A 17,728-nucleotide genomic window follows, 5' to 3' on the forward strand; every position below is an offset into this window, starting at 1 on the left:
ACTGAACTCCGGTTTTCACTAGAGTGATTTCAAATTCTTCTTTCAAAAAGTGACACTTTCAAATCTTCTTTTAAACTATGCTTTCTCTCAGCTGCTCCCATCAAAGCTTCGCTTTCAGGTTTTATGCCTCCCTCCTCAGGATTTATTTTGTCATAAACTGTTACACTCTGAGATCCAGCCACTGATTATCACAATTATTTCTAATAATGTCTCCTAAACTGTAGCAAAATCTCCCAAACCTCAGAATCACTTCAGACATTTTTCTCGCATCTCAGCCTTCTTCTCAGCTCTGCCTGTTGATTTGATTTGATTTATTATTGTCACATGTATTAACATACGGTGAAAAGTATTGTTTCTTGCGCGCTATACAGACAAAGCATACCGTTCATAGAGAAGGAAACGAGAGGGTGCAGAATGTAGTGTTACAGTCATAACTAGGGTGTAGAGCAAGATCAGCTTAATACAAGGTAAGTCCATTCAAAAGTCTGATGGCAGCAGAGAAGAAGCTGTTCTTGAGTCAGTTGGTACGTGACCTTAAACTTTTGTATCTTTTTCCTAACGGAAGAAGGTGGAAGAGAGAATGTTCAGGGTATGTGGGTTCCTTAATTATGCTGGCTGCTTTGCCGAGGCAGCAGGAAGTGTAGACAGAGTCAATGGATGGGAGGCTGGTTTGCGTGATGGATTGGGATACATTCATGATCTTTTGTAGTTTCTTGCATACTTGGGCAGAGCAGGAGCCGTACCAAGCTGTGATAAAACCAGAAAGAATGCTTTCTACAGTGCATCTGTAAAAGTTAGTGAGAGTCGTAGCTGACATGCCAAATTTCCGTAGTCTTCTTAGAAAGTAGAGGCGTTGGTTACTGAGCAGTCTCTGTTCTAGTACCTTTAACCTCAAGCTTCTTGGAAACTTTTCTTCATTTCTTTAGTTTAGCTGGACTTTAGCTCTCTGCACTTGTTTTCTTAACCCATTACTCCATGGTATGGTTTTCTTCTAGCAAAGCTCAAAGAGATGTTCCCTCTCTAAACCAGCTGCCCTGTCTTCTAGTTAAACTAAAAACCAAGGAAACCTCTTCCCTCTGGAAAGTGGTCCCCAGTTGCTAAGCAATGACTTCTTCACTCTTCACTCCATAACTTCTCTAAGCACAGTTTGAATTGAAACCAGAACCACCACACATACAAGCACCTTTGTCCAACAGGAATCTAACTATAGGTTTACCCTTCCTTCTACAGAAATACTACATTAAACCCACTTAAAACTATACCTTATTTCTAATATTTACTAATGCAAATATGGATCCCTTAAAACTACCTTTGTTTTCCTGATACAGAAGATGCTATAAATAGAAGACATTGGGAAATAAAGTGTTCAGGAACAGTAAACTGGAAAGGAGTTGACATAACTCTTTATGCCAGGAACATGTAAGAGGTAAAAGAAATAGGGTATTGTTAGACATCTTGATTGTGAAAAGAGAAAACACCAAAAGTATACTTTCCAGTCTGCAGTTCTGGCGGCAGCGTCATCTCCCAGTGGCACAGGCTACTGTGCCACTGGGAGATTTGTAGACTGGAATGCTCTGTGCAAATTTGATACTGATGAATAGTAGATATGGAAAATATTTGCAGGCCAGTGGCATGCACTAAAATCATAGAATCCCTACATGCAGAAGGAGGCCATTTGCCCTATTGAGTCTGCACCGACCACAATCCCACCCAGGCCCTATTCCCGTAATCCTACATATTTACCCTGCTCCTCCCCGTGACATTAAGGTCAATTTAGCATGGCCAATCAACCTAACCCATACATCTTTGGAGCATTCTTTGGCCTTATACTGTGAAATTTTTTTTGGCAACTTCTTTTAGATATGCCAGTTCTGCATCTATCCCCGGTCCTGCAGGTAGAGTATGTAACACTGATTTTGACTGCCAGTGCCTTTCAGTATTGATGCACTGCATTGCTTTGTAATGTCAAACAAGCTAATCCTCCTCACACTGCATGATCTCCTGCAGCAACACTTCCACTGAACCAGTCATCACAAGGTGGGTGTTACATTAGAAACATACAAAATAGGAGTAGGAGGAGACCATTCGGCCCTTTGAGCCTGCTTCACCATTCATTATGATCATAGCTGATCATCCAACTCAATAGCCTGATCCCACAGTACCCCCATATCCTTTGATCTCCTTCACCTCTGGAATTTTCACAGTAACTTCATTGCAGTGTTAATGTAAGCCTACATGTGACACTAATGAAATAAATAAACTTTAAACCTCAACTTTTGTCACTTGTGCTTGAATCTATTTTCTCTGCATTAATTCTCCCAGCCCCATCCAACCCTTGTAAAGGCTAAAACAAGTTTTTAAATTACATCCTTTCAATTTTTAGCTGCAGCCCGGCAAAAAGGTTCCCATCCCTACACCAATCCAAGCACCTACGGGAAAACTCAAAATGATCTCGGTCAAATTGAGTGCAGCTGGCTGATGGATCTACTTGTCCATTGTTGGCGATAGGGAGGAGTTTGTTCTTACAAAATTAGGCAGTTGAGCTATATTTGGTTTTATATGCATCACGCCAAGCTATTAATATTCATGTTCAAAGCTAGCATAGAAGGAGGCTTTCATCTTTTTGAGTAACAAAATATATTTTGAAATGCTTTTTCTTTTATGCGACTCCAAAGGTTAACCGAAGAGGTAAACGGGTAATCAAGTTGCTTAAAAGACTAAAGGGGAATAACAAGGCAAGATAGGAAATATTACTTCCTCTACAATTCACAAAGAACAATCCTGACCAAGCTCTTTGATTTCCTTGAGGAAGTGACTACCCTTGTCAACTGATAAACCTTAACATGTTCTAAACTTAGATTTTCAAAAGGCATTTGATAAAGTTCCGCATCAAGTTACTAATTATGGCCGAAGCTGTGAAGATGCAGGCCCAAACCTGGTTATGGATAAGAAACTGATTTGCAAAATTTATAAATTCAGGTTCTGGATGAAGGACGTGCTGCCAACATAAAGTGAAGTACTGAGTAGAATACGCCAAGGCTCAGTATCAAGAGCACAGCAATTTCTAATTTACATCAATGACTTGAGATACTCAAAGCTAATTGGTTGATTCTCACCTTCTACCAAATTCAAGAGGAACATTGGAGTAAAAGGAGGTAGCCCACATATTACAAAAAGAGCAACACTAAATCTGAGTGGCTGAACAATGACGGATGGAGTCCAGTGCAAGAAATCACATAGGAAGGAAAAATGACACATGCACTGAAGGAATGATGGTGGTGCTGAAACGGAAAAGACCAAGCCAAGGATTCTTAATAGACGCAATGCTGTACATGCTTTACTAATACACAGCATTATTAAAGTCTCATAGAATGTTCAACTACATAACCAAAATATAGGAAGTCTGAATCCAAATATACAGTCCTCTGGTTAGACCGATCATTGAGTATTATGTGCATCAAGGAATTTCAAAGTGCTAAAGACAGTGCAGAGAAAAGGCACAAAGTTGATCCCTAGTATTGGAACCAAATTAGGAGACAGGCTTCATGAACACCCCCATGGTATGGGCCCAGCATAAGTGCAAAAGACGAGACTAAAGCATTTGCAACCATCTTCATCCAGAAGTGTCAATGGAAGAAGTGTCAAGTGGATGATCCACAGAACCATAGAAACCCTACAGTGCAGAAGGAGACCAGCTAGCCCAACGAGTCTACACCGATTCTTTGAAACAGAAGCTTACCCAGCACCCCACACCCACGCCGCTGCTGCTGCCACCCTATCCCTGTAACCCTGAGGAGGGGATAAATGTCATCCAGCATTCTCCTGGTCACTGTCCCAATATGTCTTACTATAACTTGCAAGCATATGGATGAAATATAGTGTAGTTTGGCAGAGAAGGTTCCGTTTGCCATCTGTAATACGTCTCCAACACAGCAGTCAGAACTTATTTACCATGGCTACTCCACTTAACTTATACATCTTTGGACACTAAGTGGCAATTTAGCATGGCCAATCCACCTAACCTGCATATCTTTGGATTCTGGGAAGAAGCTCATGCAGACATGGGGAGAATGTGCAAACTCCACACACTCGCCCAAGGCCAGAATTGAACCTGGGTCCCTGGTGCTGTGAGGCAGCAGTGCTAACCACTGTGCCACCATGCTGCCCATTCTGCCTCCTGAGCTACCCTGCATCACCGATGCCAATTTCTGCAATTCGATACACTCCATGTGATATCACTGAGCTCACTTGATATAGTAATGATGTGGAGATGCCAGCTTTGGACTGGGGTGGACACAATAAGAAGCCTCACAACACCAAGTTAAAGTCCAACACGTTTATTTGGAATCACAAGCTTTCGGAGCGCTGTTCCTTCATCAGGTGAATCGCCTGATGAAGGAGCAGCGCTTCGAAAGCTTATGATTCCAAATAAATCTGTTGGACTTCAACCTGGTGTTGTGAGACTTGATATAGCAATGGCAGTGCATCCTAACAATATCCTGGCTGTTGTGCTAGAGACTTAATACAGATGGAGACCATGATGTGGAGATGCCAGCATTGGACTGAGGTGAGCACAGTAAGAAGGTAATAGGTAATAAACAGGTAATAAATCTTTTGGACGTTAACCTAGTGTTGTGAGACTTCTTACGGTATTACAGATGGAAAACAGAACCTTCTCTACCAAACTGCATACATTATATTTCATCCATATGCTCGCAGGATAGTGATCAGGAGAATGCTGGATGACATTTATCCCTTCCTCAGCCTAATGGCACTGAGGCCAATACCCATGCTTTTCCTTTTTATTCCAGCTGAGACCAGTTCTTGACCTGGCCACTTAAGAACATTTTTATGCAATCATCAATGCAGGATCACAGGGTAGTTAAGACTAAATTAGCACTTTCATCCATATTATTTGTAGAAGCAGCAACAAAAATAAAAGCTAAGCCTCATATCATCCTTAAACCATCTATGTACGGTACATGTCAAAAGTATTTATGTAGCATACATGTCGTGACCATGATGTTCTCCCTGTGTAGTATAGCATGACAACTGCAGTACAGAAAAGCAATTTTCTAACTGTGTGCCTTCTTATTTTTTGGTACTGTAACATGTTTCTGATGTATATTATATGTATTTCTATCTAGCCAACAAATAATGATGATAAAGTGTAAAACTCAAGGTAATGTAAGAATATTACAAAGATAAATTTACTGAAAAAAATTACCTTTTATAATTACTTAGTCCAGACCAATGATCCATCCTGTAATGCATTGAGTCAGCTTAATGTTTCTATTTAGTTATTATTCTAAGTTATATTCAGTGCCTTCATAAAATGCAGAAGAAGTTATAAAAACATCACAAATCAAAGTGGAATGCCGTTTAGGTGCAGTTTCTTCAAACCCAGGAAATGTCAATGCCAGAATAACAGGAGCTCTACTTACGACTATGAATATATTCCACTTGTAAAGATTTATACTTATATCATAATAGCACACTATCTTTATTGTTAAGTATAAACAATAAAGATACTATTTAAAACTCCCTCCGTAATTTGAGGAGAGACACTGAAGGAATATGGTTGACCACATGAAAGGCTGCAAAGAAAGCCAAGCAACATAATGCACCATGGTTTTGGTTATAATCACGGAATATATCATTTGTGACTTTGATTAGGGCTTTTTTTGGTGTTGTGGCAGCAATGGAAAGCCGGAGAAATTCAAATGAATTCAAGGACTTTGGAGATCAAGGAAATGGAAGTTGGAGATGGGTGGGTAATTTTCAAGGACAGAGAGGTCAAAAGCATTGTTTTAAGTGGTTAAAGAATGTGGTTTTGAAAGTTAAGAATGACAATGCCTGAGTAGAACAAAGCATTTACAATATCAGCTAGCTAAATATTTAATATTTCATTAAATATATCTTTGTAATATTCTTACACAACTTGGGAGTCATGAAAGAAAGATGAATGGTAAGTATTTTGTTGGGAATGGGGTCAAGAGAGCTTGGAGAAGACTTTAGTGAAGATAGGAGGGAAAGACAAATTCATAGAATCATAGGATGTTAAAACACAGAAACAAACTGCTTGATCCATCTGTGCTGGCATTTTACTGTATATGAGCCACCAAGGTTCCTCCCACTCTCTTGCCTGCTATGCTAATCGACTGTGCACAAAGAGTTTTTCTAACTTCTCCTTTAATTCCTTTTGTGATTATCTTAAAACTGTATCCTGCCATGATCATCCCAGCAACATGTGGAAATAATCCATTACAGTATAACTTCCTCCGCAGGAGAAAGCAGAGCACGTGGCAGTGCCTTTGTTCTGTATTTTTTTAAAAGAACAAGGGGCGGTATCATCAGTAGCCCCTCTGAAAACCTTTGCTCTGCCCTCTTTTAAAGCAGCAAAACTTTACCCTTTTTGCTTGTAGTTTAAGGTTTCACACTGCTGAATTAATCCATTCACCCACAAGCAGAATGCATCTTTTGTGCTATTTGTTTACAGGTGCAACAAGTTTTCCAGCAGCTTTACGAATTTGAGAATTTATTTGCAGATTTTCAGTACAATATTGTCATAGACTAAAGGCTTTACTTTGTCTTTTTAAAAAATAGCCCAGTTAGATCAATTTTTATTTTCCAGAAACAAAGGGTCATAACTCTTGGCTCCCCAATGTTGCATTTGGGGGGTACCCCAAAGATGTGCTATGGAATCCCTCTTCAATGTTCCCACGTAGGGGTTCACCCGGCAATTGTCCAGAAGTGCTAACTTCTCTTGGGCACTTGTGCTGCGCTGGGAACCATCCAACAAAGCGATTTTAATTGCTAACTTTGGATGGTTCTGCCAGTTTTACCCTCACAGTTACCATGAAAGTTAGATTAGAAGAAAAATAAAACACTTCTAATTTCAGAGTAACTATTTTAAGACCCAGATCGAGTCCTGCATAGGATTCCCCCTCCCCCCGACACTCCAGGGATCCCCAACACCACCCCCCCACCTCTGACCCCCAGTCAACCCGCCCAGCCTAGCACTGGACACCCCTGTTTGGTTGGCAAGTGGATCCTGATTGGTAAAAGCATTATCATAGTCCATTTGCTCACCAATCAGCACTCTCTTCTCATGCAGTATAAATTGTTGTTCAATTTACAATTGGTATTCTTGCAAATTGTCCTGATGAGTGCAGGACAAAAAGCTTCAACAACAATACTCAAGTTTTGCACTACCAAACAACTATTTATAATGACTGTTGTTGTAATTCATCTACAATGATTTTGCTGTCATAATTTACTTATTATTGCTGAAAGCTCATCATGTATTCCTGGTGAGAAGTGATCATTACATTTCAAGTCGATTAATGGAAAATTAGGAGCTGTGGGATCAACATTTCCAGGCAAATGCTTCCTGAGAGATGCTAGTGTTGTAGCTGTTTTGGTTTCGGTTAGCTCAGTTTGCTGGACTAGCTGGTTCGTGATACACAGTGTCACCAATAGCATGGGTTCAATTCCCGTACCGGCCAAGGTTATTCATGAAGACCGTGTCTTCTCAACCTTGCTGAGGTTGAGAACCATTGTTCTGTATTCCACACCTCAACCTCAACGGTTGAGGTGTGGTGACCCTTGGGTTAAATCGCCACCCATCAGCTCTCCCCTCTCAAAGGGGAGAGCAGCCTATGGTCATCTGGGACTATGGAGACTTTATCTTTCACTGTCTTGGCTAGCTATGCAACTAGTCCTGGAGCACAAATTTTCAGTACTACTGCTAGGGTGTTGTCAGGGCCCATAGTCTTTGCTGTATCCAGTGTCTTTAGTTATTTCTTGACTTCATATGGTGTGAATCAAAATTGATTGAAGACTGGTATGCGTGATGCCGGGGACCTCAGGAGGAGGTTGAAATCGATCAGCCATTTGGTACTTCTGGCTGATCTTGCTGAAAATCTTCAGCCTGGTCATTTGGACGGATGTGGAGCTTCCCCATTACTGAGGATTTGTGGAGCCTCCACCTGTTGGTTTTTTTAATTGTCAAGCACCATTCATGACGACTTAGCAGGACTAGAGTTTTGATCCAATCTGTTGGTTTTTAATCACTTAGTTCTATTGTATGCTGCCTCCACTGTTTAGCATGCAGTGGTCCTAGATTGTAGCTTCACTCGATTGGCACCTCATAAACGTGCCTGGTTCTGCTTCAGATGCGTTCTTCTGCAATCCTCATTAAACCAGGATTGATCCTTGGCTTGATAGTAAACGGTAGAGTGATGCTGAGAATATGGATTCTGGTTGAATACATACTGCTGCTACTGATGGTTTACAATGTCTCCTGAATGCTCAGTTTTGAGTTCTAATTGTACCCCATTTAGTACAGTGCTAGTGCCACACAATAACTTGAGGGTACACTCAGGACCATGCATCCATCAGGGCAGTACAGGACAACTCCTATCATTGATGCCATGGACAGGTGCATCTGCAACAGGTAGATTGGTGAGAGCAAGGTCTTGTAAGTTATTTCATCACCTGTCACAGAGCCAGCCAGGCAGCTGTGTCTTTCAGGTTTTGGCCAGCTGTCAGTATAAGCCTCTCTTGGTACTATCCTGTACAGCGTAGCTGTTGGTCATGGCTATTGGGAATTAAAGGTGAATAGTACAATAATTCCCAAATGGAAATGATTAACTATACATGTTTGCGATTGTATTCACATTCACGTGAGTAAGTTTAAGTAGATGGAACAAAACATAATGGTAGGAATTTTCCTGTTCCGCCCTCCATGAGAATCGAAGTGGGCGAGGGAGCAGACCATGGAAAGGTCCATTGACCTCAGGTGGGATTTTACGGGTTTCGGGACAAGTGAGGCCATAAAATCCCACCCAATAGTTCAGTTTTTCATCTTGAAAATCTTCTTTCTGGGGTCAGCAGCCTTAAATAGAACATTTTGCACAAATGGATCATGAGGTTAAGGAAGAATGTTAGCATCCATGACAATATAATAATCCAAGACATCTAAATGCTACATGTGACAGTTGTGCACATTAAAGTCCATTGTCATGGTACCATTCTGTAAATGACAACTATGCATTTTAATTTTATATAGTGCCAGAGGCAAACTGATGTTACAACGTATTTGGAAAATGTTTTTTAAACCTTAAATAATGTCAAATACACGCCACGTTTCCTGCCATTGGCAATATGGAATCTTTCCCCCACTGTCATATTGCCAGCACTTCCAACAGTCCATTGCTAATAGGCCAGGAAAATTCAGCCCAATGTTTCTATCAATTCGGAAAAACAACAGGCTGTCAATATAAGAAAGTCACTGCAATTTATTAGGGTGTTGGTGAGGCTACACCTGGAGGATTGTGTGCAGTTTTGGTGTCCATATCTGAGAAAGGGTGTCCTTGCGACAGAGTACAGCGAACGTTTGCCAGGCTGATTTCTAGGATGGCAGGTCGATCATATGAGGAAAGACTAAGTCGGTTAACATTGTATTCATTGGAGTTTAGAAGAGTGAGGGGATCTCATAGAAACTTATAAAATTCTAACAGGATTAGACAGGGTAGATTCAGAAAGAACGTTCCCAATGGTGGGGGAGTCCAGAACTAGGGGTTAGAGTTTGAGGATAAGGGGGTAAACATTTTCGGACTGAGGTGAGGAGAAATTTATTCACCCAGAGGATGGTGAATCTGTGAAATTCACGACCACAGAAAATAGTTGAGGTCAAAACATTTTGTGGTTTGAAGAAATTGGATATAGCTCTTGGGGCTAAAGGGATTAGGATATGATCAAAATTAATGGTGGAGCCGGCTCGAAGGGATAAATGGCCTACTCCTGCTTTCTAAGTTTCTAAATTAAATATATATCCAGAAGAAACGTCTTTACTCACAGCATGGTGAGAATGTGGAACTCGCTATTAGAATAGTCAAGGTGCATAACATAGGTGCACCTAAGTGGAAGCTAGAAATGCATACAAGGGAGAAGGTAATAGAGAATTGTGCTGATAAAATTAGACAGGAGAGTTTGGGAGGGACTCAAACAGAGGGTAAATTGTGGCATCCCGACAGCCTGATCTGAATGATTTTTGTGCTGTACATTCTCTGTAAAAGGATCTTCTAAACATGCTTGTGTGGCCAAAGAGATTTAGAGAACGGTCTGCAAGAAACATCGGGACTGACTTTAAATAGTATTGATCAGGTGATAATAGTCGCAATAGACTTGCTGCAATCCAGCCACCCATTATGAAAGGGTTTTACTATTGCTATTTATTCTTTTTTGGGTTGTGGATGTCACTGACAAGGCCAGCATTTGTTAACACGTTGAACTAAGCAGGTAAAGACTCATTCCGTGGATCTGGAGTCACATGAAGGCCAGACCAGATAAGAATGGCAGATATTTCAGACACTAGTGAACCAGATGGGTTTTAATGACAGTCAATGATAATTTCATGGTCACCACTACTGAGACTAGCTTTCAATTGAATTTAAACTCCACCAGTTGCTGCGAGGGGATTTGAACCTGGGTCCCCACAGCATTAGCCAGGACTCTGGATTACTGATCCAATGGCATAACCACTACACCAGCATCTCCCCCCAGTCTATCATACAACGTATATAGGTTCTCAGATTGCTATTTCAGGAACAGACAGAAAGATCGGGAAAAATGTCCCAGTCTATCCAGCCTCTCCTTATAACTCAAACCATCAAGTCCCGATAGCATCCTAGTAAATCTTTTCTGAACTCTTTCTAGTTTAATAATATCCTATAATAGGGTGACCAGAACTGTACACAATATTCCAAGTGTGGCCTTACTAATGTCTTGTACAACTTCAACAAGACGTCCCAACTGCAGTTCATCCAGGCTTACTTCCCTGCCATTACCACCTATCCCACTCAATGATGATCTCTGGTTTACCCAATATTGCACTGACAAAGGATATCTGATTGCAAAAGGCCACCACTTCTTTCCACGGGGTTGCTCACTCATTCAGGCTCTGTTTCGGCCACCTAAAAGTCAACAGCTACCCCATCCATTCTTAAAATATTAGAAGGGCAAAGAAGAAGCCTATTAAATGTAAGGGGTAAAATTAACCTCAAGTAGGGGCATAAAATGGGTGACAGCCATACGTTGCCCACTGACGCCAATGCAAAAGATAATCAAGCAGTGTGCAAAATGGGCAGCTTAGTGCCGAGTGAACCCCTTCCATAGTGATCTCTACCCCTGTAATAAAATAAAATCTGAAAGGTGGAGATGGAGGTGGTAGGGGAGAACGTTCGTCATCTTACCTTCTTTGTTCATTTTATTTTACCTACATTTGTATACTTATAGTCCTCCAGCTGCCTCTGACTGAAACAAATATATTCGACTCAGTTTAACTCGTGTTCTGGAGCTGCAAGCTACATTTGCTTGTTGTGGTTAAAATAGATCATCTATGAAATAGAAAATACCCACAGCATGAAACCTTTACTTGTAGTGTCTGAAATGTAAACACATTCATACCATAACATTGCATAAAGTTGATTAAATAATTACACAACATGTATTGCAACATTTTATTTCTATTGCTACATTATTTGGTGAACATGACAGTTTTGTGCAGTTTCATTCACAATACTCTGACATGGTAAAATACTTGGACAGGCACTTCAGGCAGCCCGCTTAGCTGAGGACATTGCTCGAGGTGATAAACTGCTGACATTTATATATGTTTAAGATATATATATATATATTATATATAGAGCATAAAATACAGAGTTGGACAACATTTTCAAAGTAATATAATAGAACCTTTCAAAAATAATAGGATTAAATAACCACACTAAGAAAACTGGTCATTTTTTTTCTGTTCAGTGTGGCAGTGCTAATTTGATTAGGTTTGGTCATGTATTTTTCCTAATAACATACCCATTTTGGTTCCCTGAAAACAACTAGAGCTGATGGCCAACATAGACTGTTGAATAATTGGGATTTTATATTGCTCTTTTTAAAAAAAAAACATTTGGAATATTCCATCTTGCATGTACCGATTTCAGACCCTCTTCTTCAAATTGTGTTGTCTATAATTACTATCTTCACTCACGATACTAATCCTTTTTTTTTTCAGTCTCTCAACTTCTTCTTCTTCTCACTGTGGCTTCCTCGGCATGAATAAATCTACCAAAACCAAAACAGATTCTTAATTTCTACAAGGGAATGACAGGGTATGTTATAACAGGCTGTTGCACATGCACAGTCGAAGGCCACAACATGCACTGTGCCCTGGCTGGGATTAATCAGTAGCAGTCCTATTATTGTTAAAATCACTCAAGTGAATCAAAATATGTAAATATTTTAGGGGTGCAAACAGTAATTAAAACAAACTCAATGTAATTTTAGATTATGAATTATTGATTCACATGTATTGTTCTGAAGAATGTGATGTTAGTATGATACAGAATATTTTCAAAAACAAAATACAGTGGATGCTGGAAACCTGAAATAGCAACAGAGAAAGCTGGAAGTACTCAGCAGATCTGGCAGCATCTGTTGAGAGGGAAAAAAAAGGAGTTAACGTTTCAGGCCTGTGATCATTCTTCATGAAGAAAGGTCACTGACCGGAAATGTTAACAGAATATTTTTACTTCAGTCATTCATTTAAAAGCTGTGGGGTATCATAATGCTGATTTATGTTAATGCTATTTCATTAGTGGACGGTGACGGTGGGATCACTGTCAATCATGATGACATTAGCAATTTGGCTTAGGTGAAACATTTTCAAGCCTGTGAAAGGTTTTTACCTGTGAAAGAATAGTGATAACGCATTGTTAATAGCCAACATGGTTCCCTCTCATTGTCTTAACAGGCCATTTACATTGCACAACTGAAAGCATAGTTGGATGCTCCATGTTTTGTAGGAATCAGCTACTATTATGATAATTACACAAGCAAATCACTATTGCATTACAAGAAGTGTAGGTCATATTCAAAAATGTACCCGTACAGAGATTTTGATGCCAAACTGCTTCAACTAATCCAACTACTTTATGATTTCACTTTGCCTTGTGATGCAATACCAGTGGTAAAATCTTTCCCACCACACCTACTTAATTTACATGCGAGTTTGAGTTAGAGCCAATTCATAATTTCTTCTGCAATATTTCAGAATACTAACGATTGGACAAGAAAGATCTGCAAGAGCATGAGGCCCAGGAGATTTTTTAATTTCTGGCCTCATGAGTATGATTTGATGCTGACCCCTGCCTGAAATGGGTGGGAGTGACATTACTGTCTTTGCATGGGAGCAGGCCAGGGCCAGGGCCCCACAGAAATGGAAAGGTTAGGGTCAGGAGGGTATGTAGGGTTGGTGAATAACACCCTGTACAGCGATAGAGAAGAGTGATACTATGCAAGAATTTAATAGAAGAACGGGAATTTTAAATTGGAGCCATCAGTGCCCAGGTGTCAATATTGATCAGGAAATCAGAGGTGATGGGCATGCAAGACTTTATGTAGGATGATACAAACAACACAATTTTGAATAAGTATTGAAGGTAAGGAACAGAGATCAGCTGGGAAAGCATTGGATCGTTCTGTCTAGATGTGATAAAAGCATGGATGAACGTTGCAGTGGCAGATGGACTAAGGGAAAGATGTTGATGGGTGTTGTTAGGGGTTGAAATTGGTGGTATAAGGTGATGGGATTGGAAGCCCAGCAATAAGATAAGCATGGTATTGAGATACAACAACACATTCAAGAACTTTGTAGCGTAAAGGCTGTTTGGAGATGTTCTTTCCATTAAAACTCTTAAAACCCACCTCCTTGACCAAGCGGTTTGTCACCTGACCTAATAGGGAGAATCGAGTGCCCCTAGCAGCGGGAACCTAAAGGGTTTCCCACTGGTGTTAGCAGTGTCTATCAGGTAGGATTCTCCCAGCTAATGGATGCTAATTTATTCAGAGCGGACAACCCATCAGCCAGCCTTTGCTGTTCTGAGACTGGGTCGCCATTTAAAATGACTTTACCCCCCCCCCACCAAATAAAAATGTAATGGTGGCCCTCTACTGACTAATGGAGCACCACCAGCCCCTCACCAAAGGGGAGCAACCACGCATGCACACACGCCACCCATAAATAATGGGTGACCACACCACCGACACCACACAGGCATGAGGGTGACCCAACTCCATTAAGCTCCCCTCCCCTCGGACCTCCCTGCTTATCCCCCCTCCCTTGTCAATCAGGATTGGACTCCATCTACATTGCTGTCAGGATCAATGGGGTACTTGAGGTGCAATCACCCATGAAGGGAAATGAAAACAAACACAGGTGGCTGGAGGATAATAGAAGTTGCTTGACCTGACAGCTGAATCTTTTATGAGGCCCTGCAAGTTGAACTTGTTACAGATCAGGGGCTTCAAGTGCAATGAAGATGGTTTCAACGATTTCTGCTTGCTGGGAAGCCTCAGCAACTTCAAATCGAAGCTGTGTGCACACATTGGGGTTGGGGGCACAGCTGGGCAGACTGGAAGCCCCCTGGAAACCCCCTCCACCCAGGTGAAATTGATATCACCTCTTTGTCAGAAGATATTAAGAGGGGTCTGCTCTCACCTGCAGCTCCCGACAGGGAAAAAGGAAAATCTCTGCTGCAGAATGGAGTGCTGCAATCATTTAAAATCCTGCCAGGAGACCGGGAGGCATAGAGGCTAAAGGGGCCTGACCTCTTCAGAATTTGCACAGCTAACAGGAAGGAATGCAGAAACTGAGTAGAGGGCTGTCTGAAGTCACCATACCAGGGGTGATCTTCAGGTCTGCCAGGGCTAGAAGGGACAGTCCAGGCATAATACCCCTATCCCAGCGGAGTGACGAGGTCAACCCCTTGCCCCCAGTCCAAGCCCACCTAACCCCCAGGGCCCTTGAGAGACCCATCCTCTAAGGCAGCAGTAGAGGGGCATATGGCCACTGGACTTACTTTGTTGAGACCCAGGGTGCCAGGCTAGGGTGTCAGGGGCAGTGCAGTGTTGGCACTGCCAAGGTGCTTGGCCTGAAGGGAGGCTGAGTGGTGGTGGGAGAGAGGGGTGAGTTGAGGGGGGGTCTGATGGGGGAAGGGGGCCGAGTGGGGAGTCAAATAAACATCATGCCTGCGTTATGTGAGGGTGGGGAGGCGCCTCTCATTGCTGGGGGGTTGGTGGTGCTTCCTCCACCCTCAGGGTTCAACATGCCAAGTCCTTGCTTGTGAGGACCTGTACCAAAGGCCGTCTGGTGCAGATCCTGCTGGGGAGGTAGGTGAATAGCGAGGGCCATTTGACCTGGGCTACAACGTGTGTATTTGAATATTAATAGGCTTATTATTCACAAATGGTGCAAAACCTGCTTTCCCGCTGACTTCCAATTCCCCAGGCCATCCCAATTTGCGATCGGGGCTAGCAGGCCCGGAGAATCTTCCACAATATCTCCATGGGCGGAATTCTGCCAAAAAAATTCTAAGTGTTAACTTCGCAGGAAAACTGGAGTAATTCACGCTGGTTTTTTCAGTGGGAGTTCACACTAGAATCTCCCACACCCTGTGCACTGCAGAGGCCTATTCCGTCCTGGGAGCCTGGAACCAGCAGGCCTCTGCGCCTTCACAGTGGCCCCAAACTGTCAGCCTCCCCTTTGCTTCGTGACCCCTGCAGTGCTGCACCCTCATGGCCCCCCCAAACATTCCCGGCTCCCCCCTGCAGTGCCAATCCACCTCTCCCCCCACAGTGCAGACACTTCCGCAGGTAGAACCTGCCCCTGATCGCTGGCCTCCCCCCTGCCCCCATTGATCCCAATGCAGAGTGGTAGCTGGACCCCCCCCCCCCCCCCCCCCCGCCACTGCCTGATAAGCAGTGCCAAGGTGCCCCTTGGGCATGGGTACTTTGCCCCTTGGGCAGTGCTGGGGCACAGGCTGGCACTGCCAGGGTGCTCATGCCCATGGAGCCCCCCCACCCCCAACAGCCCAAAGCCCTGGGGACCCCGACTGCCCCTCTTCACTCCAGCGGGGTCGTGCCGCTAGCATCCCAAAAGTGGGGAGCCACTCTAAACCCCGCTTGAGTGAAACACACTGGCGGGGTGGGAGAGGCGAGCGGGACTGAATTCTGCAGGCCCATTAATAGCATTTATATTTAAAATATCAGATAGGATTCTCCCAACTGATGGATACTAATTTATTCATAGCGGACAACCCGCCGGCTAGCCCCGCTGTTCTGAGACCTGGCCGCCATTTAAAATGACTTTACCACCCCCTCCTCAAAAAAGAAATGAAATGGGGTACTGTTAGTGCTGGGGGATGCTAGCAGGGCACGGACGCTCGTAGGAACCCCGCAAATCACTCTCCGTGCTAAAATATTAGCGCAGCACAATGGGAGAAGCACCCCCCCGTCTCCCCATACGTGGAAGTGTCACATTTTATTTTATAATGCTGCAATGAAGCATCTCTGGATGATTTATTACATTAAAGGTACTATAATAAATAGAAGTTGTTCTTGCGGTGATGGGGCATTGCAGAGGGATGGAGTTTGGATAGTTTGATATGTGGGTCGATGACATGCATATTGTACTGCTGCCTTCCCAAAACCTAAGAGGAGAACATATTTACTGTGTTGCCTAGCAGGGGATAGGGAGGTGGGGTCAGGGAGATGTTTATTGGTCAGTAATTTAGTGAGAATGTGGTCAAGCGATTAGGATGTGGACCTCATGATAAGACAATCCTGGAGAGGGTTGGAGAAGGAATGACAAAAAATATGAAAAGGTAACAATCTGAATCATTCGCCGGAATTCTACCCGCCACGTAATTGGAGCGGGTGCGGGGCAGACAACAGAAATGTCTGTTGACCTCGGGCAGGAATTTCCGGTCTCGCTCGAGCGAGGCTGTAAAATCCCACCCATTAACTTTGTTTCCATCTCCACAAATGTCCCCAGACCCGACAAGCATTTCAAACATTTCCAGATTTCCAGAATCCAGATGGAGCTTTTTCACTCAAAAGGAAATTAAATTATGGAATAGGTCATTAGGGAAATAATTTGGAGTACTGGTACAAAAGCACCGTGGATGCTGGAAATCTTGAAATATAAACTTTTTTTATATTCATTCATGGGATGTGGGTGACGCTGGCTGGGCCAGCATTTGTTGCCCATCCCTAATTGCCCTTTGAACTGAGTGTCTCACAGTTAAGAGTCATCCACATGTAGACACGTGATTCCAGACCCACAGCGATGTCCGTAGACCAGGTAAGGATGGCAGATTTGCTTCCCTAAAGCAAACAACAATTGGCAATGATTTAATGGTCATCATTGCACTTTTAATTCCAGACTTTACAGAATTCAAATTTCACCATCTGCCATGGTGGGATTTGAACCCTTGTCCCCAGAGTATTACTCTGGATCTCTGAATTACTAACACCATTACACCACTGCCTCTCCTATATGCTGGAAACACAGCATGTCAGGCAACACCTACGGGAGAAACACAGTTAACATAAAAACTGATGAAAGGTCATCTCGACTCCCGTTTCTCTCCACAGCTGCTGTCTGACCTGCTGAGTATTTTCAGCATTTTATTTTTATTTTGAATAATTATAAGTATTTCTGGGGGGTGGAAGGGGTTCATTTCTCAAGAAAGTACAGGTTTTCTTGTTCTTGCAATGACGCAGAGTTCTGCAGCTTTCCCTACCCTACTCCACCCCGTTATAATATCAATACAAATAGACTAAATCATGTTGATGATTTGTACAGGATCATGCTGCAAATCACAAA

At 42.5% G+C, this 17,728-nt stretch overlaps 1 protein-coding gene across 4 annotated transcripts in view; it reads right to left on the minus strand.

Annotated features, from left to right (window-relative positions):
- Positions 1-11,933: 11,933 nt before the first annotated feature.
- wipi1 (WD repeat domain, phosphoinositide interacting 1) overlaps positions 11,934-17,728 on the minus strand; it is an 80,488-nt gene continuing 74,693 nt past the window's right edge. For 3 of the 4 annotated variants that reach the window (XM_078225623.1, XM_078225624.1, XM_078225626.1), the window contains one exon: positions 11,934-12,126. In XM_078225623.1, the coding sequence (XP_078081749.1) occupies positions 12,073-12,126 (54 nt within the window). In that variant the 3' untranslated portion in view covers positions 11,934-12,072. The remainder of the gene's footprint in view (positions 12,127-17,728) is intronic. The other variant, XM_078225625.1, reaches the window with a different exon arrangement.

This window comes from Mustelus asterias, chromosome 12 (assembly GCF_964213995.1).
Source record: "Mustelus asterias chromosome 12, sMusAst1.hap1.1, whole genome shotgun sequence".
NCBI classification, from domain to species: Eukaryota; Metazoa; Chordata; class Chondrichthyes; order Carcharhiniformes; family Triakidae; genus Mustelus; species Mustelus asterias.